Source organism: Hesperophylax consimilis, chromosome 22 (assembly GCF_061612785.1).
Source record: "Hesperophylax consimilis isolate HC1 chromosome 22, BYU_Hcon_1.0, whole genome shotgun sequence".
In the NCBI taxonomy this organism is placed as follows: domain Eukaryota; kingdom Metazoa; phylum Arthropoda; class Insecta; order Trichoptera; family Limnephilidae; genus Hesperophylax; species Hesperophylax consimilis.
The window spans coordinates 22056641-22071429 of NC_142857.1; the positions used below are offsets into that span (position 1 = coordinate 22056641).

At 35.2% G+C, this 14789-nt stretch overlaps 1 protein-coding gene across 1 annotated transcript; it reads left to right on the forward strand.

Moving 5' to 3' along the window:
• The first annotated feature begins 154 nt into the window (after positions 1–154).
• Mks1 (Meckel syndrome, type 1) lies at positions 155–9159 on the forward strand. The gene is made up of 6 exons (XM_089645446.1): positions 155–260; positions 2736–3242; positions 3487–3712; positions 6085–6379; positions 7554–7801; positions 8908–9159. The coding sequence occupies exons 1-6, from the start codon at positions 184–186 to the stop codon at positions 9157–9159; spliced, it is 1605 nt and encodes a 534-aa protein (XP_089501572.1). The 5' UTR covers positions 155–183.
• The last annotated feature ends 5630 nt before the right edge of the window (positions 9160–14789 follow it).

The following is a 14789-nucleotide window of genomic DNA, read 5'->3' on the forward strand; positions in this document are numbered from 1 at the left end:
TGAAGCAAATCAAAGGAATTTAATTGATAATTTAAGTTTCCTGCAGTGAATTATTTGTAATGTTACTATGGCAACCATTGAAAATAAATACAAACATTTTACAAGTGCAATTTGTACCTGTAATCTAATGCACGTATTTTTCACTTTATTACTACTTAGAAGGGTGTTAAATAAACCTTTGTAATGACAAACTTCACAAGGAGCAACAAGATATCTGCAGTTTACAGGAGCACGGATAAAATTGCGAACTTTAAATTTAAGTTAGTAGAAACATAATACCTACTTTGTTAATTTTGAACTTTGTTATTATTTTTCTTATTTTTCAACGACTGTGTTAGGTCCGAGAATGTAATAAATAAGAAAAATTTATTGTGATAATAGTTACTTAGGAAACATACTACTCTGATTTTTTACAAAGTAATTTCAACCAATGTTTCAACTGACAGTGGTTATTTTAGAATATTTTTTATCAAAGTTCCTTACACCCTGGCGTCTAGTTATCAATTCCCCGGCTGGCTAAGTCCTCCATCACCACATAAGCAACATTTTCCGCTTTCTATGGTGGTAGTAGGAGATTTTCAAATATTGTCAGGTTATTCGTAACCGTAACTGAGAATGTTAGTCTCTCTTTAAATTTTTTTTTCCATTTATTTCTGTTCTTGTACATTTTTCAGATTTTATTTAAACGCCCAAAGGGCTGTTACATACGATGTAATGTTACATAACATAAAAGAGTTAAAATAGGTAATCTGCAAATATCCCCCAAATCAATGAATAAAAACGTATAAAATTGCTAACAATAATTTACACTAGGTAGAAATACTCCGCACGTACCATAGACATATGAATATTAGTAGACCTGCCCTAAGTGATTAAAAGCGTATTATCCCCACTCCCCATACCGGTTCCATTGGAACCGGCTGTGCTGGCGTATGGCCTCAAGTGAAATTTGAAAACGTGACGTCATCATTCTTGTGCGAACTATGGTCGAGGCATCATCGGTTCATTTTACGAAATAACACGGCAAAATGTTGACTTGTCCTATGAAAACTTGTAAAAATAGATGTGAAAAAGAGAATAAACCCAATTGTCGTATTACATTCCATATACAGGGTGTCCGGAAACTCGTAGTACAAGCGGGAAACTGGTGAATCTACATCACATTTGGAGTCGATTTTGTAGTATATTTTTTTTGATTTGAGCCTTCGTTATCGAGTAAATCGAGTTTGAAGTTGATTTTTTTATTTTATTTTTTTTTAATCAAAATCTTATAAATTATTACTGAAGATCAAAGTACCCAACTAATTAAAACTATTTGAAAGTAAAACAAATGAAGAAACTCGGATTTGAAGCATTATTTTGAAATCACCCTTCATTTAACCCCGTGTAATCATAAAATATTTCTGCTCTGCAGGGTTAAAACATCTGTTATTCAACCCTAAACACCAGAAAAAACTTTAACCCTAAAATAGCCGAAAAATATTTTTTTTGGTTTTTTTTTTTTTTTTTGTGAAAATGCTCAAATCAAAAAACTTTATGTTTTTTTGGGTTCCCCATGTGGTGTAGATTCTCCAGTTTCCCGCTTGTACTACGAGTTTCCGGACACCGTGTATAAGCATTATTTTACTTTATTTTAAGCATATTCACATCGTATAATATAGATCAGTTTTAGAAACATATTATACTATCACATCGAGAAACGTCTGGACGCGAAACACAAAGCTGGTTGGTTGCTGGGAAGTAAATTATGAACATTTATAAAAGTGTCTTAACTAAATACTTAAACGAAATATTCGACTCTGAAAATACAACCGAATTTTTTTGCCGAATTTGGACTTCGCAAATTTGTTCATAACGTGGCGAGTAATTTGCGCTCCCATGTAAAAATGTCTATTCATTCAAAAGCAGATTTTACTTTTAAGAAGTAAATGGTGATATTATAATGCGAGATGCCTATTTACTGTCAGATTGATTTATTGACGAATCACAGTCAGCCTTACGCCCTTCGTTCTTCAACAGTTGATTTTACCCCTCGCCATTATCTTCTCGTCTATTAATTCCTATGTCTGTGGCACGTACGGTATTTGAAGTTTGCAAAACTCAAATTATGGTAAAAATACTATTTGTTACCAAGACTAGGTAAATGTTGTATTGGGGAATGCAAACTATATTACAGTTTACATAGATAATAAGTTTCATTAACTAATACAAAAAATGTTAATAATTAGTAAAAGTAAATAGGTTAGTAGTTGTGTTATGTGAACACCTCACTAGGAAAACCTGTGCTTCACGCGGTGTTCACATGTTTTAGATAAAGTGTTATTCTGCCGTCAAAAGTCAAAACACAGTATCCATCCACAGTATTCCACCCATGGTGGTAATATTGTATATTAGGTTAGCAGTAGTTAAAATATATAATTATATTATGTTGACACAATGTAAAGAAAAGAAATGATATTACCACATTCATTGGTGTATTATATTTAGATGAGACATTTTACTTCCAATTGACCTCCAACGCTTTTACTAAAACTACCGAATCCGGTCTACATGCACCGCTAATCGCGTTCTGACAGTGAAACACGTTGGGACGAGATTAGTATGCAATAGCTCCTCTAATTATATAGCTCTATGACCACATTGGAATAATATTTTCATTTGCACGATAAAGCTGAACAATTAATACTGTTGATCTATTTAAAATTGTGCATTCAATTTTCCTTGTTTGGTTGCAGGGTTAAATTCAAAGAAGTAAACACCGTCATACCGCTTCCAAAATTTGAAACATTTGCTTCTCAAGACGGCCCCGTGGAGCAGGAAAACACCGGATACTATGAAGAAAAAACATTCTCGTGGCAAGAAAAGACTTTAGGCCCAGCGGAGATCTATCTGTGTTCAGAATTGAGCAATTGCACCACCGATGCAGAAAAAAAATACCACGAAAAGATTGTTAACAATGAACTGAACTTAGATAACCACAAAACCAAGTTGTTTTCTTATGTAAATGAAGATGATTATGGCTGTAATCTCCAAGAAAGATTGACAACTGGGACGCAGAGTCAAATGAATGAACTTGTTAAAATGATTCATGTTCTCAAGTTAAATAAAGATAGCAGTAATAAGGAGGATGGTACTGACATTTTGAAACTGCCCAATTACAAAAAGAGTGATACCATTATTGGAGATTTTGACAGCCACCTGGAAAAGATGTATATTCTTGTTGATATGAATAATCGGGAAAGGTACCAGATAATTTTATATGTAATTTATTTATTTTTTCAAGTTCTCCATAAAACGGTTGCACATCAATATATTAAGGAGAAGATTACAAATTTGAGGTACATGTGAGTATAAATAGGTCATGGGGGCAGTTTTACTATTTTTTGACATACTTATTGGTCGATGATGATATTCCACCAAAACGGTCCTATAAAGACAAATTGTAAGAATATTTAAATATATAATATGAAATGCTCTTTTTTTCAGTGATCCAACATTTCTACTAAGACGTGAACGCGTCCTCTTTACCCTGACTTGGAACGCAGGAAAAAAACAACTAAGGGTGTTGCCAGACTTCAATGATATTAATTTAAACCCTTATTTGTTGGAGGTTAACTATTACTCCAAACAAATCTTTCATTATTCCATAGAGCATGTAATTGATGATTTCTTCGATGAGGCAAAACTTGTAGAGATGGAATTACTAAATCAGGTCAGAATTTAGCAAATTGTTGCAGATTGCATTAAACTTAACAATTATTGAAGAAATTTCATGAACCGCTGTGAACATTTTGGAGAAATTGAAGAAAATTTAGTACCAATATTACAGTCAACTATGACATTTAGTGGCATACACATCCAAATTAATAGACTTGCTCTAACATGAAATCTGGGTATCATTTCGACCAGCTGGTGGCAAACCACGTGACCTTATGTTTGACACCAGGAGGGTTAGAGAATGCTTTGAATAAACTATGACATCAGTCGTATGTTGTCCGCCGAAGAGTGCATTATTGAAATAATCAGACCCTACGCAGAAAAGTAAAATCTGCTAAATTAAGGCAGCTGTTTCCAGCGCAGTCCATTGTGGGTCTTTTCTGAGCAGGATGTTAATGTTCATTTTTAACAGAACCAACTAGCGTAGCGACGCTAAAAACGAGTGAGGTGGGAACATTATAACACATTAGTAAAAGTGTCTAACTAAATAGTTGAATAAAATATTTAATTTTGTAGCTTTTGTTTGCGATTTAGGATTAGTAGTAAAGTTTTTACGCAGCCAGCACTTTGCGAGCCATTGTATAAAGGACTAGTAACTCATAAGTACAAAAAAGGTTTATGCGTTACCTGTATATGAGGGAATATACATACTATCCATTCCTGTATCCATCCTTGTTCTCAACAGGAATGCTCGATTTCAATACATTAGAAGCCCGCAGAAAAATATTTTTAGGCCAACACTTTTTTAAGTTAATCTCTGATACAATACACAATCCGCCTATGTTGAAAGAGGTTAACTTTTATGTCCCTAACAATATACTCGAGGGAGATCCCATGCACTCCTATATGCTCCGAAAGCGAGGACTTCTGCCTATCAGAACGCGCCAATAAACAGAGCGACTCAACTGCTTAACGATTCTGCATTAGCCATCGACATTTTCAATGTCACCTACAGACAATTCAATAACTATCTTTTAACATATGTCACAAAATAGTAAAACTGCTTCTGTAAACTTTTTAATTTGTAATCTTCTCTATGATATATTGGAGTATAACCGTTTTATGGAGAACATGAAAAAATAAATAATAAATAAGCAGATTTTATGTTCTACTGCGTGGCAAACCGAATCGAGAGAGACTAGTTGAGGTAGACCTTTCGACCTCTCCAGCCAGACTTTCTCGACCATCTTGCACCGCAGTGGGATTTATTCTCGTCTATACGTCACTCCTGAACGCATTGACCCCCCAGATTCCTACCCACCACTCATACATTTTTCCTTAGCAGAACTTCCTCTCCATACTTTCCCTAAAAATACCCTCCACAAAGCATCACCAATGGGTTTTTCTTCCTCTGGGCCTCCTATGTGAGGCTAATGTAAAGAAAATGTGATATTACAATGCGAGTTCATTTATACACCAATAACAAAAATGGAGATGGTCACGCTGCCTTCACTTGATTTGTCCCCCTTTCTCTGATGGGCTAGTCTATAAATTTGGATATCTATGGTTAGGGGCAGAAAACTGCTTTACCGACCAACAATTTTTTTTTTTTTAAATTAGCTCCACAGGTGAGCAAACGCATCCGCTTAAAAGATCTAGACAAACCTCACCCCCATGAATCCGGGCACCCCTGCTAAGTCATCAAACATAGCAAACTACTTGGGGTGACCTATGGCAGGAGTATTGGTTACCCAATAAATGGTTCCCGGGGCCGCGGTACCCATACCCACCTCTCAAATTAATAATAATATTGAACAGCGCAAATATGATTGGAGCGAGTGGAGTTTTTGTTAATCTAAAATTTGCAATTCATCCTTGTGCGTGCAATGTCTTCAACTGTTTTTGTTTCTCTTTGCTTTTGTTTATATTTTATGTAATAGCACAGAAGTTCCAACCACCCAGAACAAGTGAAATTATGACATCCCCGAATCGAAGAACATTATGAGGAGGAGAGTGAAACAGGGAATGGGAAGGTTGGGAAGTACCTGGCTGTTCAGATCTAGTCGCTAAACGTAGCTGTAGTAGTCCCAGAAAGAAGTCGTACGTATGTCATCGACGATCGTCCTCTTCATTCTCGCACGTCATGTATGAAAACAAAAATACAGAAGATACTAGAACGGTGACGTCACGTACGACCCCTTTTTGAGACCACTTTAATGCCATTTTTTTCATATTGTGAGGCTTTAAGTCTGTTAAGCTTAACCGACCTTACAAAAACGAATCCTTATCTTTTTCATTCACAATATTTTCAAATAATCTTTCACAACTGCATTTATTTTGACGATAAAAGTTGCTCAGGTTTTAGGTATTACTTGTTAGTTATTTCACATTTTTTCATATACCATTGTCTTTTATATATTTTTTCAGATAGAGCTTTCTCATAAACAAATACGCAAAAGCAAAATATTCAGAAACTTTTCTCTGCCACCAAAAAATGTGCTCAAGTGCTTTTATATTATAGAAATATTATCAGCGCACCTCTTTGAGTACGACAATCTCTATATTGAATATAATATTGAACTTCCCTATGGCTTTGTATCCTCCAGCCCTGTGAAAGGGATCACTCAGACGGCGCAAACCAAAGGCCCTGATAAAGATGCACACTTTGGCCATGTTTTTGAGCTGTGCGCGAACTATCAAATGGATTTAGTGTACGAAGAAGGTAAATTAGAATTTATAAGTATAATAATTCCATCTTATTCAGTTGGAAGAGAGTTTATTCTTTCAAGCATAATCTCACATTTGAATTTACTAAAATTTATTTGAGAATCGGTGTTGCCACAGTAATGAAAAAAAATTATTTCATTTTATTAAATTTCTTGACTTTATTACAGACTGTAAGTAGGACTCTGACAACCTCAATATTATAGTGAATGTTGTGAAACATTCGGAGTTAAGGGAACATAGCCGGCCCTGAACCAAAGGTCTGGTGCTGTATTAGGTTTTAGGTATTATCAGCGACTTGGTTCCTTGAATCCTTGGCACCTTGGCAAGTCTTAATGGACTGCTCCAATTGTGACAGCACAGGGCCGGCCCTCTAAGCAAAGGGAAGAGTCCAAACTCTGGTCCCTATTTGTTTTTGAGTACCCATGGTACTCCGAAGGAAATGAAAGGGTCAGCGTAACATTCAATATTAATCTATTCATATCTGGTTGCTGAATGTACCAAAAGCCTTTTCAAAATATTGGCTAGCTTAATATACCGAAAAGGTCTTGAACAGTGTTGGTTCAGCAGCCAGGAACCACTCTTCAGTTCTCGAGAAATATCGCACCAAGGTGTTTGTACAGAAAGCGGTGAAGAATATTATAAACTGACACATTTTACAAACTGAAATTTCGGTAACTAGATCTTGGAAGAGTGACATCTCTTGACATAAGTTAGAACTCGCATCAAATTTATACATTGCCCAATAATATCTTTGTTACAGTTAATTCGTAAGATTTCATAAGTATGCAGAGGCAGCTTTATACTTTAAAAATGATTCATTAAGTGTACGGAGGTATCACATAGATGCATTATTCGTATAGAAATTAGTTTAAAATAATATACAATGCCCGGAGTTGCTAAATAAGATTCATGCGCTCTTCACACGCTATTCTCTCCTATGCAAAGTGGATCCATGCAAAATCAAATTCTTGCTTGAACAGACTATGTAATAATTACAATAACATGATATTAAAAGTGGACATTTTCAATTACGAGCTGAATAAACTTTACTGTTGTTTTTTATATAATTATATTACTGTTAATTTCACAAAGAATAATAAATAAACCACATTTTTTACCAAGAAAGTGTAACAATAATAATAATTTTTATATATATTCTTTCTCTCCAGAAGTCCTAACCCGCGAGCCTGACATATACTTTGAGATAATATCGTGCGACGCGTGGGGCCGGCAGCGCACAGAAGGCTACTGCCACTCGCGACTGCCGATCACGCAGCCGGGCCGCCACGCCCGCACCCTCCTAGCAGTCCGGCCGCAAGGCACCAACCAGCGCCTGTGGGAGATGAACCGATACTTTGTGGGCGGAAGACACGTGTTAAATGATCTGACGTGGCTTGCCATTCCGGGGACTTTGGAGGTAATTTTGAGATGCAAAACAATATTTTCTTTTCCATGGGGGGTCACTGCGATACCCCGGTTCATTTTCTCATTATAAGAACATGTATGCTATAAATTTCAGAGAATTAGCTTACCCTTGTGGCAATGGAAAGGTTAATATTATGTTTAATTCAATTTTTTAAAACTAAACCTTTTTTATAGTTTTATAGTATGCATCTTTCTCTGAGCAATATTTGTTCTGAATAGGATAATATATAAATTGATTCCCATTGAAAGTGTCCAAAAACTTGATCTGTCCAACTGCTAGCCAAGTGTCCTACTCACCAGGCTATCGACAGCTTGTTTGTGATTACTTTTCCCAATAGAAGTTTCATTATTTAACTTATTTAGTAGAATATATATAAAGATATAAAGATAGAATATATAAAGATAGAACATTAAGAATTGATCTGAGAAACTAATAATTACAGGTTGACGTGGTCAACTAGCTTGCTAGTGTGGATTTTGTGGATACAAAAAAATTATGATTTAAAAAATGGTTTGTTCATTTGTGCGTCTTCCTCTTTTGGCCACCTACAAAGTTATCCGTGACAAGGGGTTATAAATGTTAATAAGTAGGGAACAGATGAGAAACGGAAAGTGAAAGGTAGGACCAGCCCTGAGGAAAACGGCGACTGGCGCTAGTCAAAACCTCAAGGGCACTGTATTAGGTTTTATGTATTATCAGCGCCTTGACTCCTTGAATTCTTGCACCCCAACAAGTCGGCACCCGGAGCGGACCACTCCAACTGCGCCTGCACAGGGCCAGCCCTGAATGAAAATAAATAGAAATTAAGTTTATTGCTGGTGGGATAGAAACAACATTGAAACTGGCAGTTATCTATTAATCAATTTTTTTTTTAATTAGAAAAAGAAAGACAAATATTAGCGGGTTACGAATAACACGACAATATTTGAAAATCTCCTACTACCACCACAGTAAGCGGAAAATGTTACTTGTGTTGTGATGGATGACTTAACCAGCTGAGGAATTGAACATACTACGCCTGGGTGAGACCCAAACGCGATGTCAACTAAGCCACCGACCGGTCAACATTTCTTTAACAACATTTTTTCTAATTGCAGGGAAAGAAACTGAACAAGTTTGGCATCAAAACCATGTCGATGGGAAGACTGAAAATTTGCATCAATGTTATTCTGCAAAGTAGGAACTTTGCCACCAGTAAAACTACCCGGGAGCTTTCGGTAGAACTGAAGGAGCCCGTGGCCGAACGTCTGAGCGCTGACTCGCTCTTCAAGAGCGTCAATACGGTTCTGCAGGCGTACAAACATGCCAAGGAGAAGCTTGTATCCTGTCAGGAGAGTGAGGACAAGTAGGTTAGAGATGAACCGCATTATTGGCAGACGCTAATCTAATAGAATGATTCGGCTATGATATTATTCTAAGGTGTAAAGTTGTGATGTTGTGGTAAAAACTTACATAACTAGCGTCCTAGCCCAATTGGACCCACCCTATTTTAAAATTTCAGAAAATCATCCGATTTTGATTTTTATTTTGGTTTATGATTATATGTATTTATGTTCATGTTGCTATTTTACGTAAATAAATTAAATTTAATAAATAAAGTGTTTATTTTTTCTCTAACAACAATATTGGAAAAAAAAAGATAAGAACCTTTTTATAAATCAATCACATATTCTTATACTATAGGCATCGACCAACAAAGTCTAGACAGGGCGTATGGATGTTATAAATGACACCCAAACCAATAGTTAATATATCAATGACTATAGGGAATGCCCTTAGGGAAAAATAATAAAAGTATTAATGGTATAAATTTAATGTTGTTATTATTTTAAGTTTACATATATGTATTTTTTTTAAATGATATTATTGTAAAGCTGCACATCTTGATACAGGAATGCCCTAGTGAGATGTGCAGAGTATGTTTTTTTATGTAAAAACTGTTTTTTGAATAAATAAATTAAAAATATAAGAAAAAAAATAGCAATGGGTAAAGTTGAAGATATTTTTTCACTGATTCTGCATACTCTGACAGAGCATGTGATGCAAACGGGATTGTTACACTTGATAACATTGAAGCAGATTCTGCATACTCTGATAGAGCATGTGATGAAAACGGGATTGTTACACTTGATAACATTGAAGCAGATTCTGCATACTCTGATAGAGCATGTGATGTAAACGGCATTGTTACACTTGATAACATTGAAGCAGATTGTGCATACTCTAACAGAGCTTGTGATGCAAATGGGATTGTTACACATGATAACATTGAAGCAGATTGTGCATACTCTAACAGAGCTTGTGATGCAAACGGGATTGTTACACTTGATAACATTGAAGCAGATTCTGCATACTCTGATAGGGCATGTGATGCAAACGGGATTGTTACACTTGATAACATTGAAGCAGATTCTGCATACTCTGATAGAGCATGTGATGAAAACGGGATTGTTACACTTGATAACATTGAAGCAGATTCTGTATACTCTGATAGAGCATGTGATGCAAACGGGATTGTTACACTTGATAACATTGAAGCAGATTCTACATACTCTGATAGAGCATGTGATGCAAACGGGATTGTTACACTTGATAACAAAAATGGATGGTCTGGATGGGCACGCTTACCAGAAGGACATACAAAGTATCTTTTCCTTTTATTGGTATCCAGGACTTGTTCGGGATGAGGTTGATGTACAAGTAGAACTTTACGGATAGGTACCAGAGATTTTCAACCGCATTTCAATAGATATCCTCCTTCCATATATTCTTCACACACAAACTTAGAAACTCTAACTTCCTTTGAGGAAGTTTGTTCTAGACATTGTTGCTGCATGTTCATGACTTCAGTTTGCTCAAGCCCAGTAAATTGTAGCCTCGCTGTACCTCCCAGGTAATGTAACTACTGCTACTTTCACTCGCCCAACGGATACGCACGTTCGAGCTTGCACGTTCCATCCTCGACCTAAGGCAGGTACTGAGGTGGGGAGGTCGCTGCGGCAAATAGAGAGCGAGTCCAATAGGGCAAGGTCGCCAGTTAAGGGTGTAGTTAAAAGAATTCATAGTCTGCTATTTCATAGATGGTGTTCATTGTATTATTTTATGAAAAAACACTTATGGCAAGTTATGCTTCACAATACAGGGTGCAGCACGAGAACTTCCTCATTTAAAAAAATCATTTATCAAAAAGTATTGGATAATGTATAAAAAAATCTTTATAATATGTACCTCTACATAATGAAAAAGAATTAAAATGATATCTACAATACTACATGTTTTATGATTTTTTTTAAGTAAGGCAGTTCCCGCACCGCACCCGTATTAAGATGAATTATTTTTTTGCACCCCTACACAAGCAATATGAATATGAATAAATAATTTTGTCCATATAAAGACAATTCTTTCAAGAAAGGCATACAAATACAATATTGGATTGAATCACCGATACAATATTGTATTTGAATGCCTTTCTTGAAAGAATTTAGTTTTTATATGGACAAAACTATGTATTCGTATTGCGTATGTGCGGGCGCAAACAAATAATTCCTCATCAAAATCATAATTCAATACACCTTTAAAAGTGATATAAAGTCATGAAAAGTAACGAAACAAAAACTAGATTAAATAGGTTAGGTTTATTTGTTTTTTTCGTCGTTTTAATCACTTTTTAAAGGTGTGTTGAGTCATGGAACCATATTATTATTATTATTATTACACATACCTACTTTAGTATTTTTTTATTGTTTTTCACAGTTATGTATCAAAAAAATCCATTCTGTATCAGAATAAACAATCTGGTTTTTACTAACTTATAAAAATATGTATTTTTTATATTAAATGATTTCGACATTTTATGTTAAATTAATATTGCATGGAAATTGGATGCATTTTTTACCGTGATTCCGATGCAGTTTGGTTCTGAATTTCGCATCATTGATTCGCAGCCGAACAACTAGATGTCGCTAGTGATACCGAAATCAGAATTACATGCGTATGCTATTATTTCTGGTGACCGGATAACTCGTCAAAATGACAACTGAACAAACCTATAAAAAGTGCTATAAAGTTATGAAAAGTGATGAAACAAAAACATTTGTAACTATTTAACCTAGTTTTTGTTTCATAACTTTATAGCACTTTCTGTAGGTGTGTTGAATTGTCATTTTGAGGAGTTATCATGGAACCATTATTTCTATACATTATGTAAAAAATATTGTTTCTTTGTTTGTCCCCTATAGACTCAAGAACTACTGGACAGATTACGCTGAAGATTTGGAACTTTATTTAGAGAGTGGCTTGAATGGTAGGAGAAGTCGGGTACGCCCGAGGAAGACGTGGCACAACCAAGTGAAACAGATCAGACCGGTCGTTGGCCGAGTTGCCATCGCGTTTGGGTCTCACCCAGGCGTAGTGTGTTCAATTCCTCGCCTGGCTAAGTCCTCCATCACAACACAAGCAACATTTTGAGCTTACTGTGGTGGTAGTGGGAGATTTTCAAATATTGTCAGGTTATTCGTAACCCGGGAATGTTTGTCAATCTAAAAAATAAAAAAAAAGTAAACTTATTCAATTATTTTTAATAATTTTATTTCCACCTTTAAATGTACACAAAGTTTACAGATATACTAGAATTCACAACTTCAAAACTTTACTACAAATCATTCACAACCCCGAGCAATCCTGGGTACACATAACCTAGTATTTTATATAAAACATAAAAGTCAGTATCGAACTAATAATTATTTATTTATTTATTAATTAACGGACTAACGTCCAATATATTACAATGCGACACGAAATTTGGGACAATGTACAATGCAAGAGTAAAGGATGGTATATAAAAGCAGAGACAAACAGGGAAAACATAAGAAAATAGAAGTATCAAGTCAAGTCAAGATCTTGCTAAAACTATAGTGATACAAAATATCCTCAATTGCATAGTGAGCGACAAAAAACAATCTGACTTATACCAAAAAAATCAAGGTCTTGACGTGATTTGACCATTCTACATATTCTGGACAATGGTAAATTATAAACATAATTAGTCGAGTGTTGATTGAGGAAGAGCAGTTCTTTATTTCTGAGTCTAAGAGAAGGTACCTATATTGAATGAGTTGTCATTGAATGTAGGTGAGTCAATAAAATTGTTGATAATTTTAAAGAAACAGATGAGATCAGATTTTTTCCGACGGTCTTCTAAAGGAGAAAGGTTTAGAATTTGTTCAATTTCATAATACGAGTAATTGCCTCTTTCTAATCCTAGCCTCCTAGCGATCCCTTTTAGGAACCGATGTTGAACGGACTCAATATGACGAATATGGATAGCATAAAAAGGAGACCCAATAACACAAGCATATTCAAGATGGGGGCGAACCAAGGAGCAGTAAAGAGTTCTAAGGGTTTTTATATTTTTGAAGTCAGAAGTGATTCTAGTTATGAAGCCAAGTAGTTTGAAGGATTAATAATAAATAAATAACAATCACATTTATATGTTCCCGAAAAGAAAGCTTGCTGTCAAGAGAGACACCAAGGTCTTTTATTTAGTCTGTATTCGAAAACAATCGGATTTTTAGTTCTGTGGAAGGATATAATTTTGATTTTAATAATAAAAACATAACGCGATGGTCCTCGAAAATATTATTTGCTTTACGATTTGAATACATGTGCTGTTCATTATATAGGTATCATGTGAAATATTATTGTTTAATTAATGGTGAGTAGCTATTTATAAATGACATTACATACCGATTATCTTGTTTCGTGGTGTGTAATCAATTTTGTTTGTGAAATCCGAAATACCATTTTTCGTAGGAAAGTGGTAAATTATTCGATGCAATATCATTTTATTAAATAATATGGCGCATGTCTATCTGGTTTATTGGCGTTTTCAAATGTGCTATATCTTATTATGTAAAACTTCAGTCAGATATTAAAAAAGTTAGTAAAACCAAAAATGTTCAATTAACCAGCACAAATGAACGGTGATTTTTTGCGTCACAGCTTTCCTGTCTGAAACTTCAAGTTCAACGCTACTGCTTTCATGTCGACTCGTAACGTCATTTCCATCAAGGGCATACCACATGGCGCCTATAATGAAAATGATTTTAGGTTTTGAACATCCATCTGTCAAAAATAAGACAAGATGCCGAGGGTATTGAAACATGGGACCATAGACTCCCAATTGGGATATTGTGAGGCTAAATTGAGTGGGGAAGGGAAGGAGATGAGGAAGAGTAAGGTTGGAAGTAACTGGCTGTGTAAATCTCGTCATCAAACATGGGTATAAATATATTTTAAGCAACGTTTCGATTGAGAGTGGTGGTCAGAGCTATACTGAAAGTAAGGTACCTATCAAATTCAATGGTTGAGATATTAAGACAGCCCAAATTTAATAATCTATGTTTAATTTTGTGACAACACTAAATAAATTATATGGGTACCTACTTACCCAGTGATTTGCGTTTGTGAGATTTTTATTTTACTTTGTATTAAAGTGTAAAAGTCGTCTCAGACAATCGCATAAAATTAAATTTGACTTATGTGATTTCGTATTTGAAATGTTTCGTTAGCTATTTATCATTCCAAATGTTTCATCAAATGACTGTTATTTTAAAATTTGCAGAATAACTGCATTATAATTAAGTATTAAACTTATGTAATTATTTGCGAGATTTTTATTTAATTTCATTTGGGTATAATATTATCTCACAAATCCAGCTAAAGTTGAATTTCTTTATCATTTGAAAGGTTTCGTTAGCTATTCATCATTCAGAATGTTTTGTCGGCTATTTATTTAGATTTCGAACGCGGAACACGGCGAGCCGGCAACGCCGCGCGCCGCCAACTACCTATTCTTGCATTCTGGTTAGCTATCGATATTGCTTACGATGCTTACGGCGCGCTCTGCTAACGAAATGCTGCTTGCCTCTATTATAAACTCCAAACGTCACGTATATGTCTTATATTTATAGTATCCGTG